This window comes from Paramormyrops kingsleyae, chromosome 22 (genome assembly GCF_048594095.1).
Source record: "Paramormyrops kingsleyae isolate MSU_618 chromosome 22, PKINGS_0.4, whole genome shotgun sequence".
Lineage (NCBI taxonomy): Eukaryota > Metazoa > Chordata > Actinopteri > Osteoglossiformes > Mormyridae > Paramormyrops > Paramormyrops kingsleyae.
The window spans coordinates 17,786,771-17,803,754 of NC_132818.1; the positions used below are offsets into that span (position 1 = coordinate 17,786,771).

A 16,984-nucleotide genomic window follows, 5' to 3' on the forward strand; every position below is an offset into this window, starting at 1 on the left:
AGTAAACACTGAACACCGTAAACACACGGGGGAAAAGCCTTAATAACTGCCCTCAGGGCATCACCGGCATATTGCTTGCTTGTGTCAATTTAAAAGTTTACATTATTTATACTGTCTACAGGGAAGACTATTTACTAGCATGCTGCCACTTGGTGTCAAAGAGTGGCAACTACAATGACCAATAAAAGCGTGCGCTCATTTTCGAGCACCAAAAGATAGGCATATCAAAGTGTATGAAAACACAGAATCTTAGAGCATTAAGTGAAACACTAGAAATCCAACGTCTTTCTCAAAGCAGGTCAGAAAGTAGCTGAGCATTTTAGAAACCGTCTTGGCGTTTATTACCTTCAGCTCAGGCGTGAAAGGGTTACCTACACCTCCCGTTTCACTTGTAATTGCCTAAGCATGTGCTGCACCCACTAGCCACAACACCACACCCCTGCAGAGGAAACTGTGCCACAAAGCTTCGCAATTGAGAGCTAGCGTAATCACTTTCTATTCCATTCTTCCTTCCTTCTTAATTTTTAACTTTTAATTGGCAGAAAAACAATCTTAAGCAGTTTAAATGAAACATAAATCTCTAAATTGTTTAAAATTCTGGTTTATTTTTTAAAGACATTTTCTAAAACAGAAACATAACAACCGGGCCATAAAAACTCAATAGTACATCATACAAAGCGCCCTGGTAAAAATAAGGGTTCTATATCTATAAGAGACTAGCTGCATCATAAAGTAGGCCTACTAATAATTTTCTTCAGCTTCTGCGCAGTGCTCGTTTGGATCTCATACATTAAAACTGAAACGCTGCCGCTGCACCTGTAGGAGACCCTCGCCACAGATAAACGCCCACAGAAAACATTAAAATTTACTACCACAGCTATCGTGTCGCATTAATACGGTTAATAATTACTGATACCACTTGCACACCTGTTCACTGTAAACAGACACGACGAAACAAAGCGCGCTGACCTGATGCTCCGCTATAGCTAGTAGGATCCAAAAACTCCCCGTTAAGCCGGAAGACCTTACAGTTTTGCAGATAGTTTTTTTCGACCAACAACGCCGTAAAGTACAATGCGATCAAAGCCATAACACCCATCCTAGAACAATTTATCAGGGCAAGCGCACTTGCATCACCCGATTTTTGTTTGTTTTATTTCTTTTTGATGTAAACGGTTCATTTTTATTGAACAAATAACCAAAATTCAATTAATGTACATACATTAGGTTGGTATCCTAACTTAAATCATACTTGCATATATAATAAAAAAAATGTCATGTGTTTTATAACTGCTTTCCTGTTCTTCATTTTACCAATTGTGTTGCCCTAGTCCTTTAACTCATGAAAAAATGAACAAAATTCGATTCAGAATTTTACCAATTATGTATTTAAAACTTCTCTAGTGCAACTACAGTCAGAAGTTGAACAAAAAAAAAACATTCCTGTCCAATGCTGTTGAAAAGTACTACAAAATGTTAACATTGCTTAACACTACGTAACAAAGAATCTTGTCTTATAAAAATTTTCAACATCCATCCAAATTATTTTCACAGTCATTAAAAAAGACAAATAATTATTTCCGTCACTAAACCACAAAATTCACAAGCATCATCCGGCTTTTTAACCCTCAAAGTCTGCGTTGTGTCGTCATCACGTCGTCGACACGCTCGCCAGAGACGCAATACACGTGCGACGCGCGACAGGGCCGCTGCGGTTGCAAAATACTACAGCCAATCAGAGCACCGGACGGGAATAACTCCCCGCATTTTTACGTAATCCGACCAATAAAATAATTATCGTTTGATTAAGAATTGCTCCGGCGAGTCGCGTCTTTTAACGTCTGGTGTTTTTGAGAAAAAGGAAGTATTTTGTGCTGCGAACGGAAAGCTTTCGCATTACCGATAAGTAAATAGCACGGTGCGCTTTCTTAATCAGCATCCAACTATAAAGGTATGTGCAATAGGTGTCTAGTGAGCGAATAATTTGTAAAGAGGATGAAAATAATGCTTAAAAGATGTTGGGGGAATGGTGGGCTGCCTATAAATTACAACAGGTTTTATTAGATATGTAAATACAGTACAGGAAACATCTGTTTATGTCGCTCATTAGTTAATTAAATAGCGATTGCTTTATCCCCCTGTTCAGGCTGGTCTGCAGTCAGTCATTTGGCTGCTGCTGGGTGCTAGGTACGTAACTGCATCACATTTGAAATATTTTGACGTTTTTGAAACTCAGATTTTTTTTTTCTAGCAGCTGCATTTAGCGTAATGGTACAGTAAGGCGACCCAACCCTCTCAGCTGCATACCCTGCATGCTGTTCTACTTTGTAGACGTTTGCCTCGGTACCGTCTGCACGATTAATCCGTTTCATTTTTCTATACGTGAGCAGTTTTTAAATATGTCACCGGCAGGTTTGTTTTCTCCTTGATGAAGTTTCCGAAGCTGTAGATCATTATAATAGACTGGATCCATGTCTTTTCTGGTAAGCTACATTTTTTTTGCTTGCAGAATATCTATGAACCATTCTGGTCAATTAATCAAAAATCATAATTTTCATGAACCTTTGTTAATAATAATAATAATAATAATAATAATAATAATAATAATAATTTTCCCCAGCAGCCATCAAATGCTACAATAAGTGTCCCCCAGACCCCTCTCCCCTCTAGAATAGTATTGTATTTAAATGTTGCACACTTTATTCTGCACATTGCAATTTAGTTTTGTACAGTGTCTTTTGTACATGTACAGTGGTGTCACTTTTTGTGTGTACTGCTGTAACTTGGAATTTCCTTCGGGATCAATGAAGTACTACTACTATTATACTACCACTACTATTATTAATAATAATAGTAATAATAATAACTGGGATTACTTTGAATTATTTTATTATCCTATGTGAAGAGAGGTTCGTAAATCTGACCTCATTCAGCACCTGCACTGCACTGTATGCATTTGTTTATTTTTGGGTTGGGGAGGACCGTTATGTGGGGCTTTATTTTTGTCATGCTGTGGGACAGAAACCCCTCCATCACCAATCATAAGTAAAGTTCTGACTTCTGTAATGTTGTACGTAAAAGTGACACCAGACAGGTAATCAGTTGTTTGAGAATATTAAAAAAAGCACATACTTTCTCTCTGTCTCTCTCTCTCCCCCCCCCCCCCTTTCTTTCCCACCTCAGCGCTGGGTCTCCGAGAAGCTGAGCGTGGAGAGCCTGAGGGATCTGGAGTTATTCGGAGGTGAGTTCGCCGGCACTCGGCCGAGGTCCCAAGCTGCGCGCTCCCTCATTGGCTCAGTGCTGGCTTTCGCCAAGGTGCCCGGCTACTGACGCGCCACATTGCGGCTTTTCTTAATCAGTCGTCTTGCGCTTACAGTAGCCCCGCCCCGTGTGAGTTAACAGATGTGACACGGCGGTGTCGATGTCGGTTCTGTATGCCATGTGGATTTAGAGAAGCAAAACCTGGGTGCTGTCGTTTGTGTTCAGTGTCAGCTTTGTTTTCGGAAGTGTCCTTTTTTTCCTCTCTCTCGTCGTGCAGTGTGGCGATTTAATGCCATTCGAGACCGTTTCTTTTTTGTGTCATCTGAAATACTGCATGTTGTCCATCCGGTCTGTGACCACAGTCGGTGTGTTAATATGATCTGCTGTGCCGGCCTGTTTATCTGTGTTCGTGACGGTTGTGAAGTTTCTAGATGCTTCGGATAACTGGGCTCAGAAGTGCGGTGACTTTGTCATTCGTGTTTTGGCCGACTGGAAGCCGAAAGGATGGAACTTGCCCCATTTAGTGCTAGCGTGCTATTTACGTGCACAGCTAGCAGCCGTCTCTGTAAGGCCACAGTGAATCCAGGTTACTCAGAAGTTACTCCCTTCTGCTTTATTAGGAATTTAAATTACACTCTTCAAACAAACATCAAAGGGTGGAACACTGGAGAGACCTCAGTCCTACACATGAGGAGTGATCATGCTCACTGCTTTATATATGAGATTATGTATATATATTTGTCGTCTTTGATTTTTAAATGGAGATCCATTTGCATATAGGAAGACTCTGACCTTCTTCAATAATTCCATTGAAATCAAACTCAACATACAATTTGACAATTTAGGTCTTTGCACTGCTCCTACGATGGGGGAGATGCAGTAGTTGGGATTTACAAAGGAAATTGTCAAAAAGTTTAAGTTTAAACACTCCTGTGTCAAAAGTGTGGCTAGAACAGTTTGGGTTAGTGATTTGTTCACGGTCGTAACGACCTTACATAACATCACTTCCGCCCGTGTGTGTTTACGTAACGCGTCCTTGTGGTAAGTTGTTATTTTTCCACATATTGAGGTTTTTATCAGCTGTAACGTAATTCCTTTCTGTGTGTCTTTGTGCTGGGTGACCATGGACTGGACTTGGCAGACTCTGAGAGGGCGGTGGATTGTGTGGCTAGCAAAGTGTTTCTTGTGCATTTTTTTTTATCCACATCTGGCTGTGCCCCATTGCTTAATTGCTGCATGCTCACCAATGTGCTTTTTAAAATTGATTTAAATGCAAGCTTTTTGTCTGCTTCCTGCACCCATGGTAGTGTACAACTGCTGAATTAGAGAGGAGACAATGAGTGTTTCAAGTGACTCAATTAAGTGACCCGCACTGTATGAATGCCTATTTGTCTCTTGAAATCTCATTGGGCGTTCAGGTAAGAAGGGCGTTGTACCCTCCAGTTTTGTGAGACTTCAGGGTAAATTGGAGCTTCGGTTCAGTACAATTATTTCTGTGATGTCAAGGTAACCTGTCGCATTAATCTGTATTGGTAATTTTGCATTCCTGAGTATATAAAATGTACCCCTGTCTACGCATGTAGCTGGCAGGGTTTGAGGTTCTCTGAGCATTTTTCCCTCCATCTTTGCTGCAGCCATTTCCTTACTGTTCATTTTAAGCTCTCTGTCCTCTTGCCAGTTGAGCAGCACCCGCTCTTCTGGCTTCTGGCACCTGTAACGTTGTCCCGAAGTTCTGAGAACCCAAAGCCCAGACCACGTGAAACACGTGCCATGAACTAGCTGAAAGTGACGCTTTCTTAACTGTGGAATAATCCAGCCAGCCAGAGTTAAGAAACATGGGCGCCAGCATTGCACATAGAGAATAAAGTAATTACATGTGGTTCCATACAGGAATGTAAGTATATAGATGTGTGTCCGGACCTAAGGGGAGGGGCCTCCCTCACTGAAGCCTGGACCCTTCTTGCATTCTGTTTATTTTCTTTCATTGGTTTGATTTCTCCACCCCAGAGCAAACTCAGGGAAGCTCTCACAGGAAAGTAAGTGCAGACTTCCAGTTCTCTCTCTCTCTCCCCCCCCACATCCCTGCTATTTTAACCCGCATTGTTTTTCTTTCTACGTGTGTGATCAGAGACCCGTCCCGTGGCTGTCTGCTCCCATGCATGGATGTCATCGCATTGTATGCGCTTCCTGTGCCCGAGCCTGTCCCATTGGTCTCTCTCCACCATCGTGGTTGCACTCTTCCGGGATGCGGGGGGGGGTGCGTCTGTATGATTTGTGACTCCTGAAATCCCTCGCCCAGATCCACTGGCATCCTAGGCGAACCTGTGGGCATCTGGAGATTCAGACTTAAGAAGACACAAGAGCAGAACTGGCTTTGTGTTTGGGACCCCAGCAAGCCTAAGAGAGTCTTTGCTGCAGTGCATTATGGGTTCAGCGTCTTCTAACTCGCTGGTGCTGTCATGACTGCCCCCTGTCTCTGAGGTGGTCTTCCTGCAACAAGAATCCTCAAAAAAAACTGACTGGCCAGTTTCAGCATGGGGGGGGGAGGACACTCTGTGCTGAAACTGCTACTCTTTAGCAAAAATATTGTTAGGCATGGTTTTACAAAATGCTTAAGTTAATGAAAATGTAAAAAAGTCAGTGTTTGAGGCATCAAAAATGTTTAATTCTTGTTTCCCCCCCCCCTCTTTTTCTCAAAGGATCAGTTTTCTACCCATATATTAGGGGTTGGTTGTTTATACCCTTGGGACTTTGGTCCTTCATAAAGATGCAGTTAAAGTTCATAATACATGAATCAGCTGCTCTCTGGAGTTAAAATTTTCTTAGTGCTTTTAGAAATATTACAGCATTGAACAGCTTGTACTTATCAGATGGCTGACAATGGTCAATGGAAAAGGGCCTCTTCCAAGAATTGAGCGTTTCTGATATTAGATGGAAAGTGCACTGTCACCCAGAGGGTGACGCCCCGTGTTGGTGTTCGACTCCTGATTCCCACTAATGCAGTGCCTGAGCCAGTGGCGTCCCCGCACTGTAATGCAGTGCCAGAGCCAGTGGCGTCCCCGCACTGTAATGCAGTGCCAGAGCCAGTGGCGTCCCCGCACTGTCCGGCCGGCCGCCCATCTCCCTCCGTGTAATGTTTTAATCTCTGTCCTCTGTCGTGGTGATCCCTGGGAGCCCCTAACCATACTAAGTATGAAACCATTATGCCTATACTGGTGTTCTGCGTGTCACGAGAGCACTGGAGTGAAGCTTCTGACCGCTGAGTCGCAGGTAAACTCTCGGGCGTCCTTAGAGAGGTTAAAGCAGCCTAACTACGCTCGCCACAGGGAACTCTTGCATTGTCCTCTGTCTGCTTTATTTAAAAAAGGAAAAAACAACAAAAAGAAATGATTGTAATAAAAATGGCTGCTTCTTCAGTCAAATTCCAGCCCGGAAGGCGAGGATGATCCTTCGACGCTGAAGATCCCTCTTCACTGTGAATCGTAGTTTTACTTTATTGCTGTAATGGTGGAAGGGGGGGAGCTTTGGGAGTGTCGTAAATGCATTTCTAGGGGGCATGCTTGTCTTCTGGAGTGGCTGCAATTTGACGACAGCTTGTAATTATTATTTTTTTTTAATCCTTATTTGGAAATAAGTTTGTGCAGTAACAGTGAGATACTTGTTCTGGCTTGTATGATGGAGTATGTGTTATGTACTGGATGGTTATTGTATTTGTACTAATGTGTTGGGATTGCCTTGACCATGGAGTGATGTAAATGTTGAAACTTCCCAGGTGGAAAGTTTAAGACTCCAATTCCCATGATGCACTTTGAAAGGAGTCTGCCTTTCACTGCATGTGTTTAAGAGTTTGTGACATTTGGGGACCACACTGAAAATACACTGTGACCACATCTAAATCTGAGCACACAAAACCATCAACAGTGAATCTAAGAAAAAGAAAAAAAAAAGTTTGGTGTATTTTTCTCTCTCACCACATAGTAGGAAATCCAAAGACCAAAGCTGCGTTCGTTAATGCGACAGCTCACTGGGCTGTGTACCTCCCCCTCCCTGTCATGTCCATCAAAGTAACCTGAGCCAATAGGTGCTCGCCTTGCATAACTATGTCTCCGCCCCATTCCTTCTTCCTGCTCAGGCCCATGAAGACAGCAGCGAGTTCCTGACTTCTTTCCCACCCCGGGGAACCATGGGCAGCTTTATGCCTGACAGCTCTGCCTACGAGCTCCTCACTGTCATCGGTGAGTGTGTGTGGGCAGGACCCGTCATCAGAAGGTCGCCGATTCAAATCTCGTGGTTGAAATAGTCATTAACCCCCAATTCCCCCAGGGATCGTCTGACCATGTTCCTCAGTTGTACGCCACTTTGGAAGTCGTCCAGCCCACTTTGGAAAAGTTTTTAACTTTTTTTTTTTTTTTTTTAATTAATTTTCATTTATCTGATGCTTTTATCCAAAGTGACTTACAGTAGAGGGAGGGGTTACAATTTCTTTGAGCTGGGATTTGAACCCATGATCCTTGCATTGTTAGCACAATCAAATCTAGTTGATCTACAGGAGCTCAATAAGTAATGGGTGTGATGGTTTAAAACATCCCTAATTAGATTACTAATTAGAGGACTGATTGGCTGAAGAGTTTCCACACCTGGGTTTGAGCAGCTGACCTATTGGTTATCCCAAAAGCTTGTTTGCACACCGGCCCTTTGCGGATAGGATTGGCCTCCCTTGGTTTGAAATATCATGAACTTCTTATGGTACATTTCAGCAAATGATCAGCTTTTAAGGGTGTTGACCATTTTTCCGTTGTCATGCACATGTTCGCTAATGCTAAGCGGAGTAACGGAGCCCGTGTTCCTACAGGCAGGGGGCTGGAAGACCTCATGACGGTGAACCTAGCCAGGTATCGGCCCACGGGCGAGCATGTGGCCATCCGGCGCATCAACCTGGAGTCCTGCACCAACGACATGGTCAGCTACCTGGAGGTTCGGGAGACTGGCTCTCTTGCGGTGACCCAATCCCACTTCACCCACCCCCATCCCTGCTGCTGCTTCAAGGAGGAACCCTGACATGTCTTCTGCCCCCCCAGGGAGAGCTTCATGTGTCCAGGCTGTTCCACCACCCATGCATATTATCCTACAGGAGCGTCTTCATAGCAGAGAATGAGCTGTGGGTGATCACCCCCTTCATGGCCTATGGTAAGGCAGGCCCACCGGGTCATAGGTCGTAGGTCACCAGGTGGCCCAAACAGCCTTCGAATGGTCCTTTTGGTTACGGAGTGATGCCACCGGTACAGTGAAAAATGTTCATTTGATATTGTTTCAGTAGGTTTGCTTACAGGTATGAGTTTCACTCATTTCTCAATTTATGGGTATTTGCCTGAGTAAAATATACATTTTTTGCAAACTCCAGCCTGGCTCTTCCCTGCTCTTCACTGAAGGGCTTCTTCCTTGCTTGTGGGTCTTCAGTCCTGCTTCTAGGAGCCCTTCTCTCTTCCTCCCTCTACCTGACTGGTTCCTGGTCATTCCCAGTGTCTCCAGCTTCGCCTTGTTCTTGTGTGCTGCTGTCTTAGTAACTTTGAGCCTGGAAGCAGCCTGACGCGCAGTGTAGCCTCTGCCAGCAGAACCAGGATTAAACCAGGATTTAAGAATGCAGATTTTTTTTAAATATCGAGTGGTCTCTTCATTTTTTTCTCCCCAGAGTTGTATGTTGTGAGGCTCCTGTCTTGATTGCTAATAGTGACCCAATAAAGTGAAAGACCAGGAATTTAGAGCAGTTAGCATATTTGCTGACCCAAGCATCATCCATGCAGAAGGATTCCTATAATCGGGGATCGTCAGTGTCCGTGCGCAGACAAAGATGTTTGTAGCAAAATATTTCCATTGAGGGGGGAAAAAGGTTTTAAATACCATGTTTGTGGTAAAAATTGCATTTTGATGAAAATGTCTGTCAGAATTCAGCATGATGTCGACCCCCTGCCCATAATGGAAGTCTCAGAAGTAATGGACCACCAGTGACTAGCACACAGATCCGATTGAAAGTCGCTCCCTGCCCTGTCACCACAGGTTCAGCACGAGATCTGATCAGCAACCACTTCACGGAGGGCATGAGCGAGCAGGCCATAGCCTACATCTTACTGGGCGTCCTTAGGGCACTGGACTACATCCACCACATGGGATACGTGCACCGGTGAGCCACTGGGGGGCGTCCTCTCTGTCTGGATGGGGTTAAATGGTCTCGATAAGCGGGCAGAATTTGCTGAGTGGTTTGATAGTATAAATATGCACAGGCACAATCATTCAAGCATGATGCGACCTGAAATGTAGGCGGAGTATCTCGGCATCGGCACCTGGTGGATACTGTCAGCCTCAGTGTCAGTGTTTCCTCCCCCCCCCCACTTTTCCCGGCCCCCCGTGCCTCAGGAGCGTGAAGGCCAGCCACGTGCTGGTGTCCGCAGACGGTCAAGTCTACCTGTCCGGCCTGCGCAGCATCTTCAGCCTGATCCGGCACGGGCAGCGGGCGCGTGTCGTGCACGACTTCCCCCAGTACAGCGTCAAGGTGCTGCCCTGGCTCAGCCCGGAGGTCCTGCAGCAGGTAGGCCTGCTAGATGCCTGCATAAAAACACTCACAGACACTCCTCTACTTACGAACTTTCTACTTACGAACTTTCAGAAATACGAAGGAAGAGGACTGTAAGTCCAAATTGTGTTAGTTGGGCTCCCGTTTCCTGTCCGCAGCAACAATTTTTTTTTTTTTCTGCGCACCAATTCCGTCTAGTATGACTTCTGGCCGCTACTCCCGCCGCACAGCAGCGTAGCGTGCGAACTCCCGGCTTCCTAGTCCTTTGTACTTGTGTACACCCTTAAAATGATGTTGAATTACGACTTACGAACATTTCAAGTTACAAACGGCCGTTCGGAACGCATCTCGTTCGTAAGTAGAGGAGCGTCTGTACTGACATACGGAAATACTATGGGTGAATCTCAATATGCGTACTTGACCATACTTGTGTTCTCGTGTACTCGTTTTACGCCATATTCTATTGCTGAAGACCAGTTCCAGTACTAAGATCACAAGTACAAAGGACGGTAAAAATCCCTGGATGTTGGTCTTACTCCTCCCCAAATATGAAGGATTCGTGCATCGACGCCAAACGAAACCGATCCCATGATTCATTGCGCCCCAAGTTCTTTCTTGGAAGGCAAGTGCGCAAGACCGATTTTGCCAAGACCACAAGCACAGTATTTGCATTCTTGGTATTGCGATTCACCCTGACTCTCTAACACAATCCTCACCATACTTAGCACACCCACACTTGGCACTAATTTAAATATGCTGTACACACACACACACACACTCATTGCTATGCCTTGCAATCAGAAATGCTAATCTAACGCCGTCTTCCCGCACCCACGGCAGAACCTGCAGGGGTACGACTCCCGCTCCGACATCTACAGCCTGGGCATCACGGCCTGCGAGCTTGCCAACGGGCACGTGCCCTTCAAGGACATGCCAGCCACGCAGGTGAGCCGTGAGCATTGGCCCAATGCCATGGTCATGCCCCCCCCCCCCCATATCTGCTGGTGCCAGCTGGAGCCTCATGGTATCCAGTGGCGCTATCTTCAGTAGGCTTTAAAATTGTTTGAATGCTGGTGGTCTTTTGCCCCCCGTCTCTGGTGGAACTCTGTGTCTATGATTTGAAATGCTTTGTTCGCTATGTGCGCAAGTACGAATACGGGAACGTTAGAATGCCTATTCTCCCATATCCCATCATGCTCTCCTTTGAGACCCACACCCACGTATACAGTTGAGAATGAAGCCTGGGATGCAAGTGCAGTGGTAGGTCGTTTATTTGGCACTCCTGGAGCTTTCTGAGGGGGGGGGGGGACCCTCGCTCAAGGGATGAGCAGACGGGACTATTCTGTCGAACCCGCGACCTTCTGATCACAGGCACAGACTCTGCCCATTTAACTGACGTGATGGACCCAAACTGTCCTAGAATTAATGAAAAATGAAAGCCGTGTGATAGTCTAATGTAAAAATATATATTTTGTTATGTAGGTGTAATCCTTGCCTCCTTATAAATCCATCCATTTTCAGTATCTAATTGTCTAGTCGTGCTGAACCTCTGCAGTGTCGTTTCTGAGATATGATCCAAACCCAAATTAAAGGATCCCCAATGATCTCACCCCCCCACCCCGGCTCAGATGCTGTTGGAGAAGCTGAACGGTACCGTCCCCTGCCTGCTGGACACCAGCACCATCCCCCCCGAGGAGCTCAGCATGAAGCCATCCCGCTCAGGTGCCGACTCGGGCATCTGCGAGGGTCCCGGGGCCCGGCACGCCAACGGGGAGCCCTCCTCCTCCTCCTCGGGGGCCCATCCCTACAACCGCACCTTCAGCCCCCACTTCCACGGCTTCGTCGAGCTGTGTCTACAGCGGGATCCTGCCAAACGGTGCCACTTCCATCTTAAAAATGCTGTAAAAAAAAAACTGCATCCTTAGGCCCAGAATGGAGCGTCACAGCCCATCCGTCTTATGTGGTGTAAACTTGTAAATATATCATATTCCAGTCACTAAATAAGTAAATGTTTGCTTACACGGAAAATAAACACTGTGATATGTCGCTAAAGTGTATGAGATGTTCATGTTTGCGATGGTCACAGATACTGGAAGCGTGACTGAGTGGATGGTGCCATCGTACGGCATATCGCCAGCTTGGGAACGTATGAAATCTAAAAGTCTGACTGCTGAATTTGCGTCATTATCGCACCAGTCCGAAGTTTAAATACTTTTAAGTTGAACTGTTGTAAAGCGAGGAGCATCTGCATATTGCCAGCAGAGCTGGGTAATTCAGGTCCAGAGAGTAAAAATCCAGACCAGGATTTTGGTTCAACCAACCAGTTGAGCATAAAGAGTCATAGTTGAAGTGCTGCACTAGTTGGTTGAAACAAAATCCCGGTCTGGACTTTTACTCTCTGGACCTGAATTATCAGATACAAATGCAGAACCTGAGTTGTCTTTCTCCTCCCTGCAGGCCCTCTGCTAGTGCCCTTGTTGGCCACTCCTTCTTCAAGCAGGTCAGTGGAACTTTCTGATTGGTCCATTCTGCTGCCTTTAATAGATTGGCTTCAGTTATTCCTATCGACCAGTTGCCGTTGTATTACCCGCGGTAGTCGGAGACGGAGCCTCTCGCTGGACCGCATGCAGGTTCCTGTCCCTAACCGCTGATCCTAATCCTCTCCCGCGCTCTCAGATTAAGCATCGCCCCTCCGAGTCGCTCCTCGAGCTGCTCCAGCCCGTGATGCCCATCGGTAGCGTCGACAGTGCCCAGTCGGCTGACTCCCCACCCGGCTTTGCCAGCCTGGAGACCAGCCTCAGCCACCTAGACGTGGACGACTGGGATTTCTGACAACAGGGGCGATTTCCTTCTCCCTGTTTGTTTTTTCTTTTCTTTTAAATAAGGAAAAAGCTCCGGACTTTCAGACACGCTAAGGGCTTCTCCCTCTGTCCGTCCGGAGGCCGCCGTGGGATGTACTGCTCTACCAGCTCTAACCTTCAGGTCTGCCAGTGTCCTCTGAGGCTGGACACAGCAGTGAACTCGCTGAGGTCTGGCATCGTACCGCCTGCCCCAAACCGAGAGCAGTGAGAAGTCTCCTCGTGTCAAAGTCCTGTCACAGTGTCATGTGTTGACTATCTCTTCTCACTTCACTCCTTTGGACTTCATTAAAGGTCCCAGCCAAATTGGGACTTACGTCAGGTGTGTGTGTCGATATTGCACAGTATTTGTTCTGGGGCTGCCTAAGTAAGTCTTAAAATAGAACCTGATTGGACGGCTAAAGGTCGCCGTACTGAGGGACCTTGGGGAGGAGGGGGGGATCCTTTCCGTTTGCGGTCTGTTCACAGAATAGCAGTGTGCTTCAACTCTTTCAGCACAAAGTATTCAAACCTCCACATGTTGAAACCCATTTTGAAGGAGACAGTTTGAATAGAGTGTTGGGTACAATGGGATTACATTTCAGAATGAGAACCTGTTTTTTTTTTTTTTTTTTTTTTTGCCTTGTTGAAAGTAAAGCTTGTACCTGATTAAAAATGTTGCTGAAATTGCACTGGCCTGTTGAATTGACCCTCACGGACCACTGAAGAAACATCACTTTTTTTTTTAAAAAAGGCCTTTATTTATAAAAGCAGGATACTGTACAACATGTCTACAGCAGGGGGCGGGGGGCAGTAAAAGCACAAAGCAGGATTTGCTAATCTTCCTCGTCAGATGGTGGCTGGTCCATCTTGGCTTCATGCTTCTGCATTTTGGCCATCAGCTCTGGGTAGGACATGGAGATGGAACATCAGAACATATAACAGGAAAATAACCACAAAGTCCAAAAAACCCCTTCATGGGGGTGGGGCTGCGGTCGGAGTCAATGTCCCATATCGTTTTCTGGGCCACTCGACCTTCATGGAAAACATGAGGTGAAGGAAAAGTCATAAGGATCTTGGGAAGGATGGGCGCGGGCCTAAGAGGGTCCGACGGCACTCAGACTAAGCTATGCCGTTACGCGACGGCAGATGTTACCCGTGTGGGTTCCACTCTGTGCTGCTTTTTTTTGGGTGAGAAATCTAGTTTTACTTAGAGACTCAAGCTTCGTTGAGCTCAGGACTCAATATTTACATGAAATGGACTTTCAGTGCTAAACAGAGTTTCTCATTTATAAAGCAGGGCGTTACTGCACTGCTATTCCCTTCTAGTCATGTAAAGATATACATCACTAGCTCTACTCCCTAAATATCTATATGGAAAGGGGGGGTTATATAAGTGGGTACACTGGTTCCACTACCTTTGGCTGGGTTGAAGACACCATTGGTTTGCACGTTGCAGACGTAGCAGCGCTTGGACTTGCGGTAGTGCTGGAGGGCACAGGCTTCGCAGAAGTAATGACGACATCTGGCAGCAGAGAGATGAGTCAACGCTGCAGTTTAACGGCAAATCTGGCAACCACCTCCACAGCGATCAGCCACCGCATACACAGCGTACTACGATGACTGATCACGGCCCACGCCGCCAGGTCGGCTCAACCTCCCGTAGAAGCAGCTGCGAGACAGTCTTACTTGGTGATGATGGGGTTCTTGAAGGATTCCCGGCAGATGAAGCACTTGAAGGGCAAATCCTCTTCGTCGCTGCTCACTTCGTAATTCTCTTCATCTAGAAGTGCACGGTTTTCCAACACCTCTTAGAACCGAATGCGACCGGCGACATCCCTCCGTAGCTAAATGTCAGAGGCCACAAGCTTCTTAACGCCTCTCAGGTGCTCCGGCTACTTACCGTTGGCGCCGTATCGCCCTTCGTCCAGCTCCCGTTCGATCTGCCAGCCGTGCTTGTAGTCGGAGCGGTCGTGTAGGAATTTGCAGCTGTCTGAAAGAATATGAAAGTGGAAAGGTACTTACATTTCACTGCACATTATCTGACCGCATACCTCGCATGTGACAAATAAAACCCTTGAATCTTAGAGGACAGCAGTGACGCTTTAGATCACGTGTCTAAGCTTGACTTCCAGAGGCAAAAAAATAAAATAAAATCAACCCAAGAAGCTCACTCACCCCCGAAACCACAGAAGCCAGTCTCCTTGTAGTCCTTGCAGATATCTGGCTGGTAATCCCAGCGTACAGTCGCTCTTAAATGCTCCGGAGCACGGATGGGACCCTTTCTGCCATGTGTGGAAACATTAAGAGCAGGCATGTGACCAAGTAATAAGCTTACAGGTCTGAACCCCCAACAGAAGTTCTCAGACCTGGTTAAGAAGGTTGAGACTAAAAATAAAACTGCCACATCAGCATCTGTATACAACCCCAAAATGTCAGCGAAAGGCACAACAGGAGCACACTAAGATGGCCAGTTTTACAGGGTCACAGATGTTCAGGACTGCACCAGACGTACCTGACCATACCAGAGGATGCGTTTCCCATGGTGGAATCCTTGGGTTTGATGTACTTATGGTAGTTGTTCATACCTCTGTAGATTTTATCATCCTCTTTTCCTGAAAGTTCCTGCCAGAAAACAGCCAAAAATTCACAGCGAAAAATGGGTCAAAATAAAGCAAAAGTGGTGCAAATCACACCGGAAACTTCTGAGCAGTAAGACGGAGATAAGGAGCGCACACTGATACCAGCGCGTCGCTGCATCCACGACATGACAAACCACCTCAGGGACGAGAACCCGAGTGCAGCCGTGTGGCGGGTGACACCTCAGCAGCACACTAGTGATGCTGAAGTTTTTTTTGGTGACTGGAGTGCCAACCAAACCCAAAATTTTCCTTGAGAACTGGAGGACCCACTTGCAAGGTTGGATGCAGATTAACCAGGACGAAGCAACTGCAGGTTAAGGGCCTTGCTCAAGGGGCCAACAGAGTAGAATCACTCCTGTCATTCACGGGATTCGATCCGACAACCTTCCGATTGCCAGCACAGAACCCTACCCATTACTTTGCCTATACTCCACTTCTGAGTAATAAGAACAAACATTATTTTAGTGAAGATTTAAAGGTATATCCCCCGTTTTATAAGGGGGGAAACATTAGTCTTTATGAGCAGAACCCTTGCCAACCTCTTGGATCTTCTGACTCCGCTCAAAAATGGCCTGAGCATCTTTGTCCCTCTCTGTGTCAAGCTCATACACAGCTGTGGCACCCATGTCCTCCGGGCCCTCGGGTTTCTAAAAAGGAGGGAGGGTGAAAACCGATTATAAAACACAACCACACAGGGGGGAAAAGTGCCTAGCAGGCAAAGCTGAGGGCATTTCCTGGTTTCTGGATATTAACACTCACAGCCGATCGGGTGGACTTGTACGCCACCATAACCTTCGCCTCCTTATCTTCCTCACTCTCACTGGAGCTCACCGCCTCCCTCTCTGTCCGCTTTGTCTGGATAAAGGGAAAAAGGCAACATGAAAATGACAGACAAGGCGGCTTCGGGACGCTTATGGGGCGCCTCCTCGGTACCTTCTGTATCATGGGGTTGGAGACGCTGGGCTTTTTCTCCCGTCTAACGACCCTGTTCCCCTCCTCATCGCTGTTGCTGCCTGGGAGGACCGACAACACTTCGGGGTGACGGGCAAATCATGCACTTCCAACTTAAATTCACAAATCTGCATTTTAAGTAATGCTTTGAAATTTACCAGTTTAAACAGCTAGATGTAAAGTCGTAAGCACGTCGGTTTAAATACTCAACGATAAAGCAGATAAAAACACGCAGTTACTAGATAGTAGCAACTTCAGATAAAGGACGCTGGCGAAATTAGCAATTGCTTTTCATAAAATTAGAAATATGATTAATTATTAATGGATATAATTGCAATATTCTTTAGAGTCGCATGATTCGCCCACGTGTGTTAAATCTAAAAACGTTACGTCATCCTAAGCGTAAAGAGAGAAAAAATACCTTTATCACTGTCACTTGCTTTCCTCTTGCGAGCGGAAAACTTCTTGGTTGACTTCTTAAACAAAAACGTACATGTAGACTTCCCCTCCTGCGACTCCGCCATGTCTGCCGCCAGTCAATAACACACTGGTGCCAAAAGCGCCCGGCGATTACGACAGCGCCGCCTGGCGTCAGCAAACGACACGCCATCACGCTCTTCTTCGCTGCTTCGTATCCGTGACGGATCGTCTGCCGCCGCGGAGCGCTGCTGCCGCCTACAGGATGAGCAATGCAACATGCCAGCGCAGCATTGTGGCGTAATACG

General features: G+C 46.2%; 2 protein-coding genes across 5 annotated transcripts; one reads left to right on the forward strand and one right to left on the reverse strand.

Annotated features, from left to right (window-relative positions):
* Nucleotides 1–1,686: 1,686 nt before the first annotated feature.
* Nucleotides 1,687–13,356, forward strand: strada (STE20 related adaptor alpha). Of its 4 annotated transcripts, XM_023829200.2 has the most exons (14): nucleotides 1,687–1,951; nucleotides 2,147–2,187; nucleotides 2,413–2,483; nucleotides 3,184–3,241; nucleotides 5,269–5,297; nucleotides 7,394–7,496; nucleotides 8,114–8,235; nucleotides 8,340–8,448; nucleotides 9,316–9,439; nucleotides 9,673–9,844; nucleotides 10,670–10,774; nucleotides 11,458–11,705; nucleotides 12,287–12,329; nucleotides 12,506–13,356. In XM_023829200.2, the coding sequence occupies exons 3-14, from the start codon at nucleotides 2,472–2,474 to the stop codon at nucleotides 12,659–12,661; spliced, it is 1,281 nt and encodes a 426-aa protein (XP_023684968.1). In that variant the 5' UTR covers nucleotides 1,687–1,951; nucleotides 2,147–2,187; nucleotides 2,413–2,471; the 3' UTR covers nucleotides 12,662–13,356. The 4 variants fall into 4 exon arrangements, with proteins under 4 accessions (XP_023684968.1, XP_023684969.1, XP_023684971.1 ...); XM_023829201.2 differs by lacking the exon at nucleotides 2,147–2,187; XM_023829203.2 differs by lacking the exons at nucleotides 2,147–2,187; nucleotides 2,413–2,483; nucleotides 5,269–5,297.
* A 53-nt stretch (nucleotides 13,357–13,409) lies between these two features.
* On the reverse strand, nucleotides 13,410–16,885 carry rnf113a (ring finger protein 113A). The gene is made up of 10 exons (XM_023829205.2): nucleotides 16,681–16,885; nucleotides 16,242–16,321; nucleotides 16,068–16,163; nucleotides 15,848–15,955; nucleotides 15,182–15,291; nucleotides 14,845–14,951; nucleotides 14,570–14,659; nucleotides 14,356–14,449; nucleotides 14,085–14,191; nucleotides 13,410–13,570 (listed from the first exon to the last, which is right to left on the reverse strand). The coding sequence occupies exons 1-10, from the start codon at nucleotides 16,781–16,783 to the stop codon at nucleotides 13,503–13,505; spliced, it is 963 nt and encodes a 320-aa protein (XP_023684973.1). The 5' UTR covers nucleotides 16,784–16,885; the 3' UTR covers nucleotides 13,410–13,502.
* Nucleotides 16,886–16,984: the final 99 nt, after the last annotated feature.

Excerpts from the sequence above, each read along its gene's own strand:
- strada (XM_023829200.2), top strand. Across the intron at positions 5,298-7,393 it reads AGGGAAGCTCTCACAGGAAA|GCCCATGAAGACAGCAGCGA; the intron begins GTAAGTGCAGAC and ends CTTCCTGCTCAG. Across the intron at positions 11,706-12,286 it reads CAGCGGGATCCTGCCAAACG|GCCCTCTGCTAGTGCCCTTG; the intron begins GTGCCACTTCCA and ends TCCTCCCTGCAG.
- rnf113a (XM_023829205.2), bottom strand. The coding sequence starts at position 16,783 with ATGGCGGAGTCGCAGGAGGGGAAGTCTACATGTACGTTTTTGTTTAAG. Across the intron at positions 15,292-15,847 it reads GGAGTCAGAAGATCCAAGAG|GAACTTTCAGGAAAAGAGGA; the intron begins GTTGGCAAGGGT and ends GTTTTCTGGCAG. Across the intron at positions 14,660-14,844 it reads TGGCTTCTGTGGTTTCGGGG|ACAGCTGCAAATTCCTACAC; the intron begins GTGAGTGAGCTT and ends ATATTCTTTCAG.